The following is a 20,877-nucleotide window of genomic DNA, read 5'->3' as shown; positions in this document are numbered from 1 at the left end:
AAGGTCTTTCCCTTAGCTATTCCCCTTCTTCCAGATCTAGCTCACTAAACCACCCAAAAACTATCCTCTTCCCCTCACCAAACTCATCTTACCCTTCCCCCAGAAATTGTTTTCCTTACTAAAAACCTTGTTTTTATATAATCACATTGTGACTCCACCCAAACCCTTAAACAATGGGTGTTACTAATTAGGCAGAAGTGAATTTAAAAAAAAGACAGACACTGGTGATTTGTTTTGATAGTTTATTTTTCCTATTTTCTAAGCCATCGACTACTAAAAATAAAAATAGAAAATATTTGAGTTCTTAACAAGTTCACTACACAGCAAGACAAATATAGGAGGCAGTGTTGATTCACTCTGGAGTTTGGGAAAAGGAGAAGAAAAAATGAAACACTTATTAAAAGGACAACAAAGGTCTATAATTATATTTCATAATGATTATATATTATATATATTAAAGAAGAAAAACTGTTAAGGAAGCAAAGATTCCCCAAATTCCCAGAATCTCAGAAGTGTAACAGTCCAGTGGTGGAAGAGTAAAATTAATCCACCTCTTCAATAGTGGGGCCCGTGCCAGAGCTTGAATGCTGAGACTGAGCACCACAACTTCCCCCAGGAGGACCCCCAGCTCCCTGGTAAAGACCTGTAATAATAGGGTTACACACCTGCTCTAACTCCTTCCTCTTATGCTCAAACTCTTCTTTCTCAGCCAGTTGGTTGGCATCAAGCCAAGAAAGAGCCTCCTGACATTTCTCCAGCACCTTTCTCTTGTCTTCCTCGCTAATCTTGCCCTTCAGGCCTTCATCCTCCACTGCACTTTTCATGTTGAAAGCATAAGATTCGAGAGCATTCTTGGCAGCAACTTTCTCCCTCTGGGCCTCATCCTCAGCTTTATACTTCTCTGCATCTTGTACCATTCTTTCCACTTCTTCCTTGCTCAGGCGCCCTTTATCATTAGTGATGGTGATCTTGTTGGCTTTGCCTGTGCTCTTATCCACAGCTGTGACATTCAGAATTCCATTGGCATCAATGTCAAAGGTTACCTCAATCTGGGGGACACCACGAGGAGCAGGAGGGATGCCACTCAGGTCAAAACGACCCAGGAGGTTGTTGTCTTTGGTCATGGCCCGTTCTCCTTCATATACCTGGATCAGGACACCTGGCTGGTTGTCAGAATAGGTGGTGAAGATCTGGGTCTGCTTGGTGGGGATGGTGGAGTTGCGTTTGATCAGTGCTGTCATCACACCTCCTGCTGTCTCCAGCCCCAGGGAAAGTGGTGCCACATCCAGCAGCAACAGATCCTGTACTTTCTCTGATTTGTCACCCATCAGAATGGCTGCCTGCACTGCTGCTCCATAGGCCACAGCCTCATCAGGGTTGATACTCTTGTTCAGGTCTCTGCCATTGAAAAAATCTTGCAGTAGTTTCTGCACCTTGGGGATTCGAGTAGAGCCACCCACAAGGACAATGTCATGGATCTGAGCCTTGTCCATCTTGGCATCTCTCAGTGCTTTCTCTACAGGTTCCAGGGTCCCCCGGAACAGATCTGAGCACAGCTCTTCAAACCTAGCACGTGTAATGGATGTATAGAAGTCAATACCCTCAAATAACGAATCAATTTCCAAGCTGGCTTGGGTGCTGGAAGACAGGGTTCTCTTAGCTCTTTCACAGGCTGTTCGAAGTCTTCTCACAGCACGCTTGTTCTGGATGATATCTTTCTTATGTTTTCGTTTGAATTCCTCAACAAAGTGGTTCACCATTCGATTATCAAAGTCCTCTCCACCCAGGTGGGTGTCCCCAGCAGTGGCTTTCACCTCAAAAATCCCATCATCAATGGTGAGAATGGAGACATCAAAAGTGCCCCCACCCAGGTCAAAGATCAGGACATGTCTCTCGCCCTTACCAGACCGGTCCAGGCCATAAGCAATGGCAGCAGCTGTAGGCTCATTGATGATTCTCAGCACATTGAGGCCAGCAATCACCCCAGCATCCTTGGTGGCCTGCCTTTGAGAGTCATTGAAGTAGGCTGGAACAGTGATGACAGCATTGGTGACTGAGTAACCCAAATAAGCCTCAGCAGTCTCCTTCATTTTTGTCAACACCATGGAGGAGATCTCTTCAGGGTAGAAAGCCTTGTTTTCACCTTTGTAGGACACTTGAACTTTAGGCTTGCCCCCATCATTTATCACCTGGAAGGGCCAGTGCTTCATATCAGATTGCACCACTGAATCTCCAAATTTGCGGCCAATTAGCCTTTTGGCATCAAAGACTGTGTTTTGGGGGTTCAAGGCCACCTGGTTTTTGGCTGCATCCCCAATGAGTCTCTCTGTGTCTGTGAAGGCCACATAGCTGGGAGTGGTTCGGTTGCCCTGGTCATTGGCAATGATCTCTACCTTGCCATGCTGGAACACCCCCACACAAGAGTAGGTGGTGCCCAGGTCGATGCCAATTGCGGTACCTTTGGCAGATGACATTCTGGAGAATTTCTCCGGAACTCTGGTTCTGAAGCTCAGCCCTGGAAACTGCTGGCACAGCAGGAACAGAACCTGTTCCTCTTGCGGGAGCGCAGGAGACTGGGAAAAAAATAGTCCTTTACTCGGGATCTTCCAGAAGGCTACAGTTATGGTTGTCTCGCAGTCGTTTTAGAGTCTCGATCTTCCTCGAAAAATCAGAAAGTTCTGTTGCGCAGTTTCTCCAGTTTGCAAGCTGTCAGAAGCAGCTGCAGTGTTCAGTATTTATATAGTCTCCTAAGGCCCCACCTTTTCGCGCGTCTCAGCCAATCACAGTGCTCATGGGGCGGTGTTCCCCTCCCTTTCCCCCATCCTGTTCAAGAATTTTCCAGTGATTTCTCACCTTGGGTGAGGCCTCTAAGCGCCCAGTCCCGCCCCCAAAACAACTCGAACCAATCATCGAGGGCATCCCCGCCCCCCTTCAGAACTTTCGGGATATTTCTGGGTGTTCCTGGGAATTACGAGCTTGGGGGCAGGATGGAATTGAGGGGAGAACGCTTAGTGGGACAGCCAATTTTGGTACCGCCCACTGCACTTCGTTACCATGGCAACGGACTGCTGGCTTACTCCCAAGGAACGAGAATGAAATAAATAAAAGAGAATTGTGCGTTTGCTGCGCCATTTGACCTATAGAGCGGCTGGGGCTTTGTTTACGTTAATGACCGAAGCGTTATACCTAGGCTAAGGGCAAAAAGGGAGGGGAGTGTTTGAAAGGAGCATGAAATTCTAGACCGAAGTCAGAACAGAGGGGGCGTGGAGGTGGGGAGAGGCTATTGGAGATTCTGATTGGCCACCGGACTTTGGGGGGAGGGGCGGCTGACTGAGACTGAAAGTACTCGAATGTTCCTGAGAAGGACCTGAACCAGTGCCCTGGGAGGGAGGCGGGGCCGTGGGCAGAGCAGAGAAGGAGAGATGGGCGGGAGGGTGGGGCTTATGGGAATCGTGATTGGTTGGCCCTGTCCAAAAGGGGCGGGACCTGCGGTTCAGACCGTTGGGAACGTTGTTGAGGCAGGGTGCTCGGGGAAAGGCCTCTTCCCAAGCATCTTAGGGCCGTAATTGGTTGAAACCAGAAGGGGTGGGATGAGGGCTTAGGAAAAGGGCCGGATTGTTACCCCGGAGCAGAGAGTGGCCCTCCTGAGGTGACTCCCCCATAGACCCTTGGCCCCAGCTTTTCCCTCTCCCCTTCCCCACAAAGAAAAGTGAGCTGAACCTGCCAAAGGGGACGCTGGTTCTGGAGAAAAGTGTTGGGACCCGGTGCAGGGAGGCAGGCTTTCAGAGAGGCCCGGACCCTCCCTAGGTGTTACGCAGAGGAAGGAAAACATCTCCCATCCCCAACTCTGAGAGTAACCGTGCCCAGTAGTCACCCTGACAGGGACCCATCCTGTAGCCTTCCCAGAGCTTGTGGGAAGGAGCCATGACATCTGCCAAAGGTACCGCAATTGGCATCGACCTGGGCACCACCTACTCTTGTGTGGGGGTGTTCCAGCATGGCAAGGTAGAGATCATTGCCAATGACCAGGGCAACCGAACCACTCCCAGCTATGTGGCCTTCACAGACACAGAGAGACTCATTGGGGATGCAGCCAAAAACCAGGTGGCCTTGAACCCCCAAAACACAGTCTTTGATGCCAAAAGGCTAATTGGCCGCAAATTTGGAGATTCAGTGGTGCAATCTGATATGAAGCACTGGCCCTTCCAGGTGATAAATGATGGGGGCAAGCCTAAAGTTCAAGTGTCCTACAAAGGTGAAAACAAGGCTTTCTACCCTGAAGAGATCTCCTCCATGGTGTTGACAAAAATGAAGGAGACTGCTGAGGCTTATTTGGGTTACTCAGTCACCAATGCTGTCATCACTGTTCCAGCCTACTTCAATGACTCTCAAAGGCAGGCCACCAAGGATGCTGGGGTGATTGCTGGCCTCAATGTGCTGAGAATCATCAATGAGCCTACAGCTGCTGCCATTGCTTATGGCCTGGACCGGTCTGGTAAGGGCGAGAGACATGTCCTGATCTTTGACCTGGGTGGGGGCACTTTTGATGTCTCCATTCTCACCATTGATGATGGGATTTTTGAGGTGAAAGCCACTGCTGGGGACACCCACCTGGGTGGAGAGGACTTTGATAATCGAATGGTGAACCACTTTGTTGAGGAATTCAAACGAAAACATAAGAAAGATATCATCCAGAACAAGCGTGCTGTGAGAAGACTTCGAACAGCCTGTGAAAGAGCTAAGAGAACCCTGTCTTCCAGCACCCAAGCCAATCTTGAGATTGACTCCTTATTTGAAGGCATTGACTTTTATACTTCTGTCACTAGGGCAAGGTTTGAGGAGCTATGCTCAGATCTGTTCCGGGGGACCCTGGAACCTGTAGAGAAAGCACTGAGAGATGCCAAGATGGACAAGGCTCAGATCCATGACATTGTCCTTGTGGGTGGTTCTACTCGAATCCCCAAGGTGCAGAAACTACTGCAAGATTTTTTCAATGGCAGAGACCTGAACAAGAGTATCAACCCTGATGAGGCTGTGGCCTATGGAGCAGCAGTGCAGGCAGCCATTCTGATGGGTGACAAATCAGAGAAAGTACAGGATCTGTTGCTGCTGGATGTGGCACCACTTTCCCTGGGGCTGGAGACAGCAGGAGGTGTGATGACAGCACTGATCAAACGCAACTCCACCATCCCCACCAAGCAGACCCAGATCTTCACCACCTATTCTGACAACCAGCCAGGTGTCCTGATCCAGGTATATGAAGGAGAACGGGCCATGACCAAAGACAACAACCTCCTGGGTCGTTTTGACCTGAGTGGCATCCCTCCTGCTCCTCGTGGTGTCCCCCAGATTGAGGTAACCTTTGACATTGATGCCAATGGAATTCTGAATGTCACAGCTGTGGATAAGAGCACAGGCAAAGCCAACAAGATCACCATCACTAATGATAAAGGGCGCCTGAGCAAGGAAGAAGTGGAAAGAATGGTACAAGATGCAGAGAAGTATAAAGCTGAGGATGAGGCCCAGAGGGAGAAAGTTGCTGCTAAAAATGCCCTAGAATCCTATGCCTTCAACATGAAGAATGCTGTGAGTGAGGAAGGCTTGAAGGGAAAGATCAGTGAAGAGGACAAGAAAAAAGTGTTAGATAAATGCCAAGAGGTCCTTTCCTGGCTGGAGTCTAATCAGCTAGCAGATAAGGAGGAGTTTGAGCATAAGAGGAAAGAATTAGAGCAGGTGTGTAATCCTATCATCACCAGGCTCTACCAGGGAAGTGGGGGAGGTATGGGGGGCACTTGTGGGTATGTTCCTCCAAAAGGACCCCATTCTGGCCCCACTATTGAGGAAGTAGATTAATAGCCTCCTCCACATGGGATTAGAGGGGCCTGGGGAGCCCCTAGCCCACATTTTACCTCTTGCCCTCTTCCTCCAGGACCAGTTGTGCCTTCCCAACTGACTTAATTTGTTCACTTGCCCTTGACCATCCTAGAAGGCTTTTGGTGATTACTTTTCAATTTTCACATCTCACAATCCTGTTTTTGGACACTGGAATAATACTCTTAGAATAACAAGGCCCTTGTTGGACTGGTTAGGTGAATTTGAATTTCTGTTTATTTTTAATCTAGGCCTGGATTTTCTTTCCCATCCAGGGACATTGAGTTGTTTATTACTCAATAAATTCATGCTTAAAGGAAATGATGTGTGATATTTTGGGGCTCTGACTGCGTACCTGGTTATCATGAGAAAGATTGCTATAAATGTATGTTGTGTGCCTGATTGCTGAGGGTGATTAGGCAAGGTCACAGGACTAATGAAGCCAAGATTTAAATCCAATTTTTTTTTAAAGTTTTCTTTCTCCTTGACCTCTCTAGTTTTTAATGTTTGTTTTGACTAACTATTTCTAAATATTACCATGACTTTGCACTCTCCTGTTTCTCTTCTCTGACCATTCCTTCTGTCTCCTTTGCTGGATTTTCCATTTTATGCTCTCTAATCAAAGTCTACCAAGACTGTCCTAGGCCTCCTTTTCTCTCTGCATGTACTCTTTTGGAGATTTTATCTGCTTCTATGAATTTACTTATTTCTAAACTGATAATTCCCAAATCTGTAAACCCAGCCCAAATCTCCTGCTAGAACTCCAGTCTTCTAACTCCCTGTGGAATGTATATATCCAAATAAGCCACCAGCATCTTTCATATTCTGTATGTTCAAAAAAGAATTCATCCCTTACTACCAGTTACTCTCCAGCCCAAGTATCCTCTAAACTTTCCTATGTCAGTTGAACTGCCTTATAATATTTTGAAAACCTGGCAGTCATTCTGGATTCTTCACTCTTCCTTACTCTCCATATCCAATTAATATACTAAGTCATGTCCATTCTGTTTCTGGATCTCATATTCTCATACTTCTGTACTCTCATATACCTACAATAACCTTAATTCAGGTCCTTATCACCTCTCACCTACATTGTTTGTAACAGCCTCTTAAGTAGTCTTCTTGTTTTCAGTCCCTTCTGTCTTAAAATATTTTTTTTAAATAAGCAAAAGTCTGGTTGTGACACTCTCAGAAACCTTCAGTGACTCTTTTTGCCTTGAGGATAAAGTGAAAGCTGTTTCATTTAAGATTCTCTACAAGCTGACTCCATTCTAACTTCTATAGTGCCAACAGGATATTCACAGAACTGATGGCAATTATGAATATGCTGGCATAATTCTGAATCACAAAATATAACAGACTCTCTCTATATATATAAGACAGAAGCAAAACATTTATTTAGACACCAGAAAGCCATATCCCAACACCAAAAAACCAAATTCATCACAGTAACAAAGAAATCTATAAACAATAACACTGCAGAGAGCAACATCATCCCAAAGCCTTCCCACAAATAAATTCTCACAAACCTAGCTGTCTGCTTAACTGCTCCCAATCTCCTCCCTCCTTTCTAATTGCTCTGACTCCCAGCTTCCTTTCAGTTCTGCTCCACCCATTTCAACAGACTCCTCTTACCACGGGCTCCATGTGATTTTATTTGGCCCATTAAAGGGCAGAGATCTTCAAATTCCCATTACCATTACAGCTTCCCAGTCTTATTTCACATTACTTCCCTTTATGTATTCTGTTATAGCAAAATTGGATTACTAACTTGTTCCCAAACTTGACATATCATCTTCTACCTCCAAGAGTTCAAATAAAGTATACTCAAATGAGTAGAATATGCTCCTTTCTCAATTTTGTTTTTCTGACTCCTTTCCTTCCTTAAGACTCAGCAACAGTGGGGGAATTGTCCCCCTTAGTTTACTCCATGTCCAGTGGCAATAGCATTTATTAAGCACTGATATGGACCCAGCACAGCGCTAAATAATAGGGATACTAAGAAAGGCGTAGCAAAAACAAAAATATAGACACTGCTCTCTACTAGCTCATAGTTCAATGGGGAAGACAACATAAAACAACTGTTTACAAAATAAATTTGACAATATCAGAGGAGAGGCACTCACATTAAGGGAGCCAAAGTTTCTTGTTGAAGGTGACATTTTAGCTAGGACTCAAAGGAGACCAGGAAGGTAGAATGAGGAAGGAAAGCATTCCAGGCTTACTGGCAGTAGGGATTCTCTTGGTCAAGGAAGAGAAGGAGGCCAGTGTCACTAGATTGAAGAGTAAGTGGAGATAAGTGTATGAAGATTGGAAAAACAGGATGGGGGCCAGGTAATGAAGGACTTTGAGAGTCAAACAGGAGATTTTATATCCTAGAGGTGATAGGGAGCCACTTAAGCTTCTTGAATGGGGGTGGGGTGGAGGCATAACATGGTCAGGTCTGTTATTTAGAAAGATCAATTTGACAAATGAATGGAGTATATAGTGGAGTCGGGAGAGACAAGGCAGGGAGACCACCCAGCAGGCTATTGTAATAATCCAGGTATGAGTCAAAAAGTATCTGGCCTAGAATGGCAACAAGGTAAAAGGAGAAGGGGTCATATACAAGTGAGGATATAAAGATCAAATTGATAGGACCTGTCAACAAATTGGATATAGAGGGTGAGAGAATGAGGAATCAAGGATGATACCTAGGTTGTGAGTCTGGCTAACTGAGAGGATGATGTTTCCCTCACCAATAAAACAGAATTGGGAAGAGGGGAGGGCTTGGGGGCAGGGGAAGGAAGATAATGAATTCCATTTCGGACATGATTTTGAGTTTAAGATGTCTATGGACATCTATTTTGAGGTGACCAATAGACAGTTGAAGATGAGAAACTGAAGGTTAGGAGAGAGGTTAGGGATGGATAAATACATCTAGGAATCATCAGCATTGAAGCCATAGGAGCTGATGTGATCTCCAAGATAAATGTTATTTTGTCCTTTGTTTTTGAGGAAGACTAATTTCATCAAGGGACGATGATTGACTTTCTCATGAATTTAGTGAGGCAAAGTTGCACAAAGAAGCTGACAACCAAAATAAATAAAGTAAAAATAGGCTTCAGCACACAATTTTGGGATTTTGAATCAAGTATTAGTCAACTACTATGTGCCAGGCACTCTGCTAGACACAAGAATTAAAAACGAATATATTGTCCCTACTTCTAAGAGCATACATTTTAATGGAGAGGGGGGAGGCAAGTCTATATATAAATACACACAGCAAAATCAAAGTTAATAAATATAAATATATGCAAACAAGATAAATACAAGGAAGTTTGGGGAGAGAGAACCTTAGCAATTGGGGTAGTAGAAGATTATGCTTTTGTTATGGCTTTTTAACTTAGTCTTTATCAGAGGAGAAGCTGTGGGCCCACAAGTTCTTGATAGACACAAAACTGCTCACTGGGATTAAGGCAACCAGAGTTTACAGACCTATTAAGAGAACATCATTTATTTGAAGAGAGGAATTTCTATAGAGAGCTGCTGGCAGTTGGTCACACATGGGGAAAGGTGAGGCTGAAGACAGTTCAGTTCAATCTGTCTCTATTACTGTACATGCAAAAACCAAAAAGCATAAGTTCCACTAATCAGATGAATATTAATATATATGTTTTGGCTAAATATGTGTGAGATGGAAAGTATATCTATAAATGGGTCTTGTACATATGTGCTCCTATCTGTGACCACATGAATGTTTGAGAAGGCAAACAGTAAGAAGAGCTAAGGACATGTAGAACAATCCTACAAAACTGTCCCAGTACACTGGTTATGAAATGTGGGAGCTGGAGAAGGAAGAATTGTTGGCTACTTTAAAGGTTTTAACATAGGGTCAAGTTGGGTGGGGACCAATAAAAAGAGAATACTAATACAAAAACCTCTTTACTTTAATTCAAAAGTTAGCGTATACTTTTCTCCTATAGGACTCACACAGACATCTCAGTTGTCCCACAAAATCAATTGTATGTGCTTTTCCTGAATGTCAGGGTGCTATTCATCATAGCAGATGGATAAGGGAGAGATTCAGATCCTTCAACAGAAAGAACTTTGTAAACTTTGAAATTTATATAAATGTGAACTATTAACAACCACAAAAAAATAAACATTTCAAAATTATAAAGAAAAAGTATGGCTCGAAAGAAAAGACAAGAGAAGGCACTCCTACCCCACTTTTGCAAAGAGGTGGGAAGTCTACAAGTGTATCTTTTCAGACTAATCAGTTATACTGACTTTTCCCTCTTTTTATCTTTAAAAAAAAATACTATTTGTTAGTATGGCAGAAACTAGGCATAGACCAACACCTCACACTTTATACCAAACTAAGATCAAAATAGGTACATGATTTAGAATAAAGGATGATACCATCAGCAGATTAGGAGAACAAGGAATAGTTTACATGTCAGATCTATGGAGAAGGGAAGAATTTATTACCAAACAAGAGATAGAGAACATTATGAAATGCAAAATGGGTAATTTTGATTACCTTAAATTTAAAAGGTTTTGCACAAACAAAACCAATGTAACTAAGATTAGAAGGAAAGCAAAAAGCTGGGAAATGATTTTTACAGCCAATGTTTCTGAAAAAGGTCTCATTTCTCAAATACATAGATAATTGAGTCAACTTTATAAGAATACAAGTCCTTCCCCAGTTGATAAATCGTGAAAGGATATAAACAGGCAGTTTTCAAATGGAGAAATCAAAGCTATCTATAGTCATGTGAGAAAATGCTCTAAATCAGTATTGATTAGAGAAATGCCAATAAAAACAATTCTGAGGTACCACCTCAGATTGGCTATATACCACTATCAGATTGGCTAATATGACAGAAAAGGAAAATGATAAATGTTGGAGAAGATGTGGGAAAATTGGGACACTAACACATTATTGATACAATTGTGAACTGATCCAACCACTCTGGAGAACAATTTGGAACTATACCCAAAAGGCAATCAAATTGTGCATTTGATCCAGCAATATCACTACTAGGTTTGTATCCCAAAGAGATCATAAAAAGAGGGAAAGGACCTACATTTATAAAAATATTTATAGCAGCAAAGAATTTTTGTGGTGTCAAAGAACTGGAAATTGAGGAGATGCCCAACAATTAAGGAATGGCTGAACAAGTTGTGGCATATGGATGTAATGGAATACTATTGTGCTATAAGAAATGATGAGCAGAAGGATTTCAGAAAAACTTGGAAAGACATATATGAACTGATGCAGAGTGAAGGGAGCAGAACCAGAAGAACACTGTGCACAGTAACAGCAATATTGTGCAATGATCAACTATGATAGACTTACCTCTTCCCAGTAATACAATGTTCCAAAACGTTTGTGAAGAAAAATGCTAACCACATCCAGAAAAAGAACTATGGAGTCTGAATGCAGATTGAAGCAAAATCAAAATGGAGTTTGAAATGCAAAATCTTATAAAAATGTTGAAAACTCTATGTATAATTGGGGTGGGGGGAAAGTACTATTTGGAAAGAAAAAAATACTATTTATTATGTGAAATAGCTTTCTAAGAAGAGAGGAAGGTATACTGGGGAAATTATGGTGGTTTAAAAAAAAGGACATCGTTTAAAAAATAAATTGGACATTTATTTTGAAGTGTCCAATAGACAGTGGAGATGAGAAACTGGAGGTGAGGAGAGAGGTTAGGGATGAATAAGTAAATCTAGGAATCATCAGCATAGAGATAATAATAGAATCCACAGAAGTTGATGGGATCAATAAAGTAAATAGTTTGGAGTGAGAAGATGCTCCAGGATAGACCCTTGGAGATTATTATTTAAACGTGAACCCAATAATAGGTCACCCAGTTGTGGTGGAAAGATCCCAGAACGTATTTTAGAATCCTAGCTCTGAGCTAGTCTGGTCTGTCTCCTCATTATTAAGTGCTGTTAATACTTGCATTGTATATCTCACAAGATTCTTGTGAAGATTAAATGAGAACTCTTATCTTTGGATTTACCGTGCCTTACATACATTAGGCACGTTATTGTTGAGTGAATGTTTTTAGCAAACGATTTTCCTCCCACACCACCTGCTACATTATAATTTTCTCTCTCATCTTTCTACCTGCAATGCACAGACAGGACAATGATTGAATATGTTTCTTTAACCAAATTGAGCTCAAAGACCCCCAGACCCTTTGCCCAACGCAGGCGCAGTGAGACTGTGCAACTGGGTAGGAGGATATAAGCTCCGCCCAGCCTCAAAGTCTCACTCCTCAGGTTCCGAGGTTTTCCTCTTTTCTCAGGCTGCAGCTCTGGGAGTTGACTCGGGTGCCTCTACCTAACCCGCTCGCCCCTTCTCACCCATTCTCGCGCCTTCCACTCCCCGCCCCCCGCCGCGCGTGCGCACTCGCCTTCACTTCGCGCCCGCGCGCGCGAGCCTCGGGCTCAGACTTGGGTGGCAACGAGCGGCTCACGCGGCCTATACCTCCCCGCACCCCTGGCTAAGCCGACCCACCTCCTCTCCTGGACCCGAGCCACGGCGCGAGGACCATGGTAGGGGCCGTGACGTCCTAGACGGGGTACTGCTTCCCGTGGAGACCGTTGACTCGGGCTGGGGCGCGGGGGGAGGGAAGGGCCCCGCCTGCAGATCAGCGCCTGCTTCCCCCTTGGGGAAACTGGGAACGGTGCAGGGTCGGACAGTGCGGAGAGCCCAGGAGTCGGGTTTCAGCCCATGCCAGCCCCTGGAGCGAACCTCGGGCGCATGGCCTCCCCCTCTCCAGGCCTCAGTGGTTGCATCGCTTAGAATTAAAGGGTTAGCCGCACCTCCCCTTATAAAGCCCCCTTTTGTCTCCATATGTGTGATCCTCTGCCTAGTGTTTTATTACATAACTAGCTAACGTGTGTATAGATAGCGCTCTACATAGGTTCACCAATAGGGGTGGGTGCCTTTATCATCACCATTTTACAATTGAGGCAAACTCAATTACTCAGAAGTGACTTGATGGTCAGACAGCTAGGCAAGATTTGAACTCAGGCCTTCCTGACTCCAAGTCTGGTGTCGTATCCACAGGGGCCATATAACTCAGACCGGCCCCTTTAAATACTTCTCTCCTCCACAGGTAATAATAAAATTTGTACAGGATGTCCCAAAAGTTTTAGTCCAAAATAGCAATGAGACTTTTGGGACACTCCGTATAATGGGAAATTGAGAGGTCTTCAGCCCATTATTGCTTTTAAATGGTGGAAGTCTTTGAGTCTTAAGGAGAGGGTAATACTCCTGATGTGGAGGGGGGGGGGATGGAAAGAGGACAAAGGATGAAGTACTGGAAAGGTCCTCTTAGAACCACAGAACTTAGAATTCTGCAGCTGGAACCGACCTTTGAGATTATTTTACAGGTGTGGTAATTGGGGTTGATTTGACCAAGATAACACATTTAGTAACTGGCATTGCTGAGATTAAAACCCAGTCTCCTGATTGTTATGTCTAGGGTTCTTTCCACATCACTACACAATTGGGCTGGATCCCAGCTAAATCAGTCATTCGACAAACATGTATTAAGTGCTTACTGTGTGCCAGTCACAGATAAAAATATAAGCAAAAAGCTTACATTCTAATCATGGAACACTACACATAAAAGGAGAGCTGAAAGGGTGAGGATGGGGAAGAACAGTCAGCATTGTGGTTCAGAAAATGAGGGGTGACTGAACTGGGCTCTTCCCCTAAATGGTGGTTCAGGAAAGAATTCACCAGTAAAGGGAATAGAAAGTGGGTAGTCAGTGTACCTTTGCCCCACTTCATGATTTTTTCCCCCCTTTTCCCTTCTTTCAGCTCTTCTATTCCTTCTTCAAGTCACTTGTGGGAAAAGATGTGGTCGTGGAACTCAAGAATGACTTGAGGTAATGTGCACAGGAACAAATGAGGAGTCTTCCTGCAGAACTGAAGAAGGCAGCTTTGCTGGATTTCCACAGTTCTTGAAAAAATAAAAAGGCTTCTTAATTAATCTTGTATAATTATACCCTACAATAGGCACTGGGTTCGGAATACAAGAGTACATGACATAATTACTACTTTTTAGCTTTGCATTCTAGATGGGAATATAAGCCTTGCAAAAGGGGAAATTCAAGAACAGTACCAAACAATATATTACCAGGTACTAGATGATATGGTATATGAAATATGTTTTAAAGGAATTTAGGGAAAAAGAGGTCAATAGAGATCAATCCCCAGTAGCCTAGGGATTTGGACCTTGAGAGCTAGGTAGAATTTACATAGACATGGAGATAGTAGAATTGAGATAGGAATGGAGAAGGGATTCTAGGTGAAACACCATGAGCAGAGGGCCAATAAGCACAGTGTTTTCAGAAGACAGCCAGTCAGGTGTGACTGACAAAGCATTTGAACTTGATTAGGCCGTCATCACCTTTTATCTGAACTATTTCATTAGCTTTCTGATTAATCTCTCTGTCTCAGGTCTCTTCTCACTCCAATCCATTTTCCAACACAACTTTCAAAGTGTTTTTTTTTTTTTTTTTGGAATGGGGGAAGGCAGGGTAATTGGGGTTAAATGACTTGTCCAAGGTCACAGCTAGTAAGTATTAAGTGTCTGAGGCTGGATTTGAACACAGATCCTCCTGACTCCAGGACCAGTGCTCTATTCACTGTGCTACCTAGCAGCTCCAGAGTGATTTTCCTAAAATACACGTCTGACCATGTCATACTCCCTCCTTCCCCAAACTCCAGAGGCTTCCTGTTAATTCCAGGATCCTTTGTTTGACATTTAAAATTTTTTATCACCTAGCCCCTTCCTACCTCTAGTCTTCCTACACATTGTGAATTTTACAGTTTAGCCATTCTGGTGTGCTTTTTGACTTTTTCTCAAGTCATTCCCCACTCCAATGCATCCTTGACACAGCTACCAAAAATTATATTCTCAAGTACAGGTCTAATAACATAATTCTGTGCCCCCCTCCCCCCAATTCCAGTGACTGTTACCTCCAGGATTATGTATAAAATTCTTTCTTTGGCATTTAAAGTTCTCTATAAACTGGCCTCTTCTACCTCTCTAGTCTTCCCCCTTTCTAAGAGCTCTGCCGTCTAGCCATTCTGGCCTACTGGATCTTTCTCACTCCAGAATCCTCTCTGGGTGCTTTTGCATTAATAGTCCAACATTGCCTGAATGTTCTCATCACCTTTATTTCTGGCTTTCTTCAAAAGCTCATGTAGATCCCATCTTTGGGATCTGATCTTTCCCAACTTCCAGAGCCTTTCCCTCTAAGATTGCCTTTCATATACATTGTATCTTCTTTTTTTTTTTAAGCAATTGGGGTTAAGTAACTTGCTCAAGGTTATTTCTGGGTGTGGTGCTAAGTATCTGAGCCCAGATTCCATCCCAGGTCATCCCGACACTGGGGCCAGTGCTCTTACTTGCTGAGCCACCTGGCTGTCCCTTACATTGTATCTTATATTACCTGTGTATTTCCATGTTGTCTCCCTGACTAGAATGTAAGCTCTTTAAGAACAGGGACTGTTTTTCCTTTCTTTGTATCTTTAGCACTTAGCACAATGCCTAGCACGTTATAAGCATTTAATATAAATGTTTGCTGATGATCATATCATATAAATGATGCTGATCATATGGATGAGAACTCATTGACCTGACATTTTTCCTATTGAGCACAAATTTTAGTAGCATGTAGGCCAGGGCTGCATAAAGGACAGAGTGAGTCCTGGGCAAAATTGTGAAGAGAGTAAAATTTACTTTGTCTTGGCAAGGGTCCCTCCCCCCCCCCCCCCTTATCTTCTGGTATATCCTATCTAGGTCTGGTGTTCGATTTCTGTGTGACACCCTCACCCTCATTAAACATTTATATAAGATCAAGCTCCCAAAGCTCAAGTTAGGTCTATTGTCAGGAACATTTTTACTTTAATAGGGAATTCATAAGGCATGATTGGGGTGAAGGATTCCTATCAGTGGTCTTCCTCATGAATCCATTCCTTTGCTGTTCTACAGGGTGCAAAAGAAGACTTGGTATACTTATAACAAGGCACACTTGAAAAGGTTTTCCTCCTATTAAGGACTATTAAAAAAGATTTGAACATGGCAGTGTGATATAGAGTAGTATTAATAGATTGGAAGAGGGAGTAAAGGAGAGAGAATGGACAAGACTCAGGTTTGTTGGGGTGGCTAGGTGGTGCAGTGAATAGAGCACCGGGTCCTAGAGTCAGGAGGACCTGAGTTCAAATCAGGCCTCAGACACTTAACACAAAAAACTAGCCATGTGACCTTGGGCAAGTCACTTAACCCCGATTGCCCTCCAAAAAGCAAAAAAAAAAAAATCAGTTATGTTGTAAGGTACCCTACAAGTGGGGATCCAGCTCAAAGACTTCCTGGGAAAGAGTCTCACTTCTTCCTGGGTCCACTTTTGGGTGCCTCTGACATCAAATTTCACTATCCCTCTGCAGCTTCCACCCATTTCTCTCAGTTCTGCCCTAGAACCAATTAGAACAAGTTTTAACTCTATTATAGCCCTTAAAATGTCAGTTCAATGTTATATTCCCACCTATAAGTCTTCTCTTCAGGTTTTTATATACCCCCATTTCCTTAACTTTGTCTGGATCTTCTCCTCTGAATACCAGTCTAGCTTCTCAATGAATGTCCTTCCTAACATGTGGTTACCCATCATTCAAAACCCTTTTCCATTTGTGTGGTCAGATGAGGCATGGAGACCACAGTGCTGTTTCCCTATTCTGGTACCTTGGCTTTCAGTCAAATATTGACTTGCGCTGAGCTTTTTGTCTACTAAGCCTGTTAGACCTTTTTTTTTTTTAATCTAGCTCTATATCCTCATCTTGTGCTTGTAAGGTTGATTTGTAACGTCAGGTATAAAATTTTATATCCCTGTTAAATTTCATTTTAGTGAATTTGGTGGAAAGACCTGCCTTGTAAAGATATCTTCCTTAAATATTCTCCTAAAACCTTTATTATAAAGATATAATCCTTACTTTGTCATTTAGTCTGCTAATTATTCCTCCTAGCTTCATGACATTTGTAAATGTAGTAAGCATACCATCTATGCCTTTATCCAAGATACTGGATAAAATGGCCAAACAGATTGCTAGGGAGCTTCTTCCAAGCTGATATTAATCATTAATGTCTGTTCTGTCTTTTACACACGCATAGCAAGAGAGATTTTGTGGAATGCTTCTTTAAAATAGAAGTAAACATCTATAGCTTTCTTGATTTACCTGTCAAAAAAGAAAACACAGTCTGGCATGAACCCATTTGATAGTTGTGTTAATTCAGACATGAATTGAGATGGAAGGTGGCAGCAGTAGGAAGGCAAAGTAATTTGCCTGTGCAGAGTTTGGTTCTAATTGGTGCAATTTTCCCTCTTCTTTCACAGCATCTGTGGTACCCTGCATTCTGTGGACCAGGTGAGAAAGAAGGGGCCTATATCAAGGTCCTTGAGGGGAATGTGAACATGAAGGATAGAAGGGAAGAGTTGGAAGGTGAAGTTAGATACTTAGGTCCTGATTTCAATATTAATGGTGTGTCTCTATCCTTTATGCAGTATCTCAACATCAAACTAACAGATATCAGTGTTACAGACCCAGAAAAATATCCTCATATGGTGAGTTGGAGAGGGTGAATAAGGGGAAAGGCTGGAATAGGGCCTGGGAAAGAGGCTTCTCATTGTCTTTGTCTTTTTCTTTGTCTTTGCTGTGCTAGCTCTCTGTGAAGAACTGTTTTATCCGGGGCTCTGTAGTCAGATATGTGCAGCTGCCAGCAGATGAAGTTGACACCCAACTACTACAGGATGCAGCTCGGAAGGAGGCTATGCAACAGAAACAGTAGTGACTGTCACCACTGCCTGTGTGACATTTACACCATTTACACCCCCCAGTCTCCCAGCTCAGGATCCTTTTTTTAAAGTGAGGGTGGTTTTTGTTGTTGTTGTTTGGGGTTTTTTGGAGGGGCATGGGGAGTAACAGAATGATGGCTAAAAGTGATAGTGTAGGGGAGAAGTTATTCCCTGTGGTAACAGGAAGGATGGGGGGGATGGGTGTATGTTGCAGGAAGCATTCATCTTGTCTTCTTCCCAAACTCCTCATTTCTTTTTCCTTGCTGGAAAGGTGAAAAGTGAGTGGAAGGTAATGGGACTGTCTCCCTGGGATAAAGATGTATCTCAAAATGGGGAGTAAAAAGAACCTGTCCCGCATCGGGAATAAAGTTTGAGCCTTGAAGGAGTTGTCTGTCTCTTTGGGGTTTGAGGGTATCAAAATTACACTTTCTGGGGGAAAAGGTAGTCCAAAAAAACCAAGTGAGAATATTTTCCAGGCAATACCTGCTATTTTTTTTTTTAATCTATTTCCTTTCCCTACTTTCCCTTGGTTTCAGGTGAATTAGTAGTTCACTTATTTAAAGTAAGAGGTGAAAAGAACCTCAGAGGACAACCAACTTTCAACCCTGCTCATTGTAACAGATTGAGGAGACCGAGGACTAGGTCGGTTCAGTGACTTGCCCAAGATTATAGGTAGTGAATGTCAATGGTGGAATTTAACTGAGATCCTCTGACACAAGTGTTAGTGCTCTTACCATTGTACCACTATCTCCAGGTAACACAGTGCAGTGGAGAGAGGATTTGGGTTCAAATCTCACAACCCAATTCTGTGACCTTAGGCAAACCACTCAACCTCTGTTGGACTTTTTTTTTTTTTTTTTGCTTTTTTGGAGGGGGGAAGGCAGGGCAATTGGGGTTAAGTGACTTGCCCAGGGTTACATAGCAAGTAAGTGTTAAGTGTCTGAGGCTGGATTTGAACTCAGGTCCTCCTGACTCTAGAGCCAGTACTCTTTTCACTGCGCCACTTAGGCCTTCCCCCAACAACTCATTTTCTTCATCTATAAAATGTTTAATTAGGTGGCTTCTCAGGTCCTTTCAGTTCTTTATAATATGATTCTATGACCTTCAAAAGGTCAGAAACTGGCTTGCCTAACAAGGCATTGTGTATTATATAAGGGCTTATTGGTCATTAGGTTATGGAATCCTTCACAAGATTGTTGAATGGACTATTTACTAGATTAAATCTTAGTATGTTATCTCCTTCTTATATTTGTCCCAGACAGTATCAACTGGATCATCGCTGGTATGTGCCAGTCCTTTTACTTTTCCCTGAATGTGTATCAAATTCCAAACCTCTTTTTAAGGCACTGTACCACCCCTCCCTGTAAGTAGAAGATGGTGCTTTCTTAACTGATAAAATTGAGAACCATTCGTTTCAAGTTCCCTTTCTTTTTTTGTGATTATTTTTTAGTTTATTATTTTTATCTTTCAAGTAACAAACATTTAAAAAATTAATCTATCCTTCCCACTGTTCTCCCTTCCCCACTGAGCACGTTTTTAAAAAGCAAATCAAAAACCAATTCCTTCAATACTTACTTAACAAATTCCCACATTAGCCATGTCTGAAAATGTGCATCTCTGTCTTCATAAGTTCATCCCTACTCTGTCAATAGGCAAGTGGGTATTTCATTTTCAATTTTTGGACACCTGGTTTATCATTGCATTGAACAGAGTTCTAAAATCTTTCAGTGTTATCATATAAAGTGTAGTTCTCATTTTGGTCTGCATCATTTCACAAGTCGTCTTTCCCCTGAAATTGTACATTTCATCATATTACCTTATATTTATATACCATATATTGATATCTATGTATCACAATCTGTTTAGCTATTCCCTAAAAGGAGAATGGCCCTTTAATTTCCCATTCTGGGGTAACATGAAAAGAGCTACTATAAATATTTTTATGCACATAGACCTTTATTCTCTATAGGCCATGTAGTGATAGTGTTGGCTCAAGTGGTTTGCTCAGTTTGGTAACTTTATGAGTTTAGTTCCAAATTTCTTTCCATAATGGGTGGACCAGGGGTGGGGAACCTGTGGCCTTGAGAACACATGCGTCCCTTTAGGTCCTCAGGTGCAGCCCTTTGAATCCAAACTTCACAGAACAAATCCCCTTAATAAAAGGGTGGACCAATTCACAATTCCACCAACATTGTATTGGTATAGCTGTTTTCCCTTCCATCATTTGTTATTTCCCTCTTTTGTCATATTAGTCTGATACATGAGGTGAAACTTCAAAGTTGCTTTAATTTGCATCTCTTTATTAGTGATTTTTTTAAAAATTAATTTATGGAATAAAACAAACATTTCCATAACTGCATAATAAAAAAAGATGATTGCACATGAAACTGCAAATCTATAGTGTATAACTGGCTATTCCCTTTAAACATGTTGTAACAGTGATGTAAATTTTTTTTCTTCCCTTCTCCCCCTTACCCCACCCCACCCTGTGTTAGAGATGGCCACAATTAGACACAAATAGGTATATAAATGTAAAATTATTCTATACATCTATTTCTCAGTACTTTGGATGCAGACAGTATTTTTATATGTCCTTTATAGTTATTTTGGATATTTATAATAGTCAAAATAACTTATTTGCCCAAGTTCATTCTTAAAACAATACTGTGTTTCCCCAATAATAAGACACTGTCTTATTAATTTTTTTGGAAAGAAAAACACCAGAGGGCTTATTTTCAGGGGAGGGCTTATGTTGTCCTGCCTCAGCTCTCCTCCGCGGCACTGCTCTCAATGGCGCCAGCAAGCAAATCACTGGGGAAGAACAGGATGACCCGCTCACTGCTGCAGCTCTGATTGGATGCAGCTCAGAGCGCGGCGTGCGTTTCACGCGGAGGGGGACGGTGTATACAGAGGGTACGGTAATGTAGCGTGTAGTGCAGGGGATCACCTTCACTACAGTAGCATTCTCAATAGGGCTTATTTTCGGGGGAGGGCTTATTTTAGAGGAATCTTACACAGTAAGGGGAGGGCTTATTTTCGGGATAGGTCTTATCGGGAAACATGGGTATTGTTGTTTCTGCAAACCATGTTCTCTTGGTTCTGCTCATTTTGCTCTCCTTAGCTAAAATATATAAAGAATTT

General features: G+C 42.6%; 3 protein-coding genes across 3 annotated transcripts; 2 read left to right on the top strand and 1 right to left on the bottom strand.

Moving 5' to 3' along the window:
* Window positions 1-228: 228 nt before the first annotated feature.
* LOC138149980 (heat shock 70 kDa protein 1) lies at window positions 229-2,737 on the bottom strand. The gene has a single exon (XM_069073268.1). The coding sequence runs from the start codon at window positions 2,472-2,474 to the stop codon at window positions 543-545; it is 1,932 nt and encodes a 643-aa protein (XP_068929369.1). The 5' UTR covers window positions 2,475-2,737; the 3' UTR covers window positions 229-542.
* An 879-nt stretch (window positions 2,738-3,616) lies between these two features.
* LOC138149979 (heat shock 70 kDa protein 1-like) lies at window positions 3,617-6,192 on the top strand. Its single transcript, XM_069073267.1, has one exon. The coding sequence runs from the start codon at window positions 3,925-3,927 to the stop codon at window positions 5,851-5,853; it is 1,929 nt and encodes a 642-aa protein (XP_068929368.1). The 5' UTR covers window positions 3,617-3,924; the 3' UTR covers window positions 5,854-6,192.
* Window positions 6,193-12,215: 6,023 nt separating this feature from the next.
* LSM2 (LSM2 homolog, U6 small nuclear RNA and mRNA degradation associated) lies at window positions 12,216-18,118 on the top strand (the record flags this gene model as incomplete). The annotated part of the gene is made up of 5 exons (XM_069073320.1): window positions 12,216-12,452; window positions 13,703-13,770; window positions 17,278-17,308; window positions 17,446-17,505; window positions 17,604-18,118. Coding segments are annotated over 5 exons (522 nt in total), but the record flags the coding sequence as incomplete, so codon positions are not given.
* Window positions 18,119-20,877: the final 2,759 nt, after the last annotated feature.

This window comes from Petaurus breviceps, unplaced genomic scaffold (genome assembly GCF_028583685.1).
Source record: "Petaurus breviceps papuanus isolate PSGF00001 unplaced genomic scaffold, PetGlider_PUasm1.0 90865, whole genome shotgun sequence".
NCBI classification, from domain to species: domain Eukaryota; kingdom Metazoa; phylum Chordata; class Mammalia; order Diprotodontia; family Petauridae; genus Petaurus; species Petaurus breviceps.
This window is presented reverse-complemented; position numbering and strand designations above follow the sequence as displayed.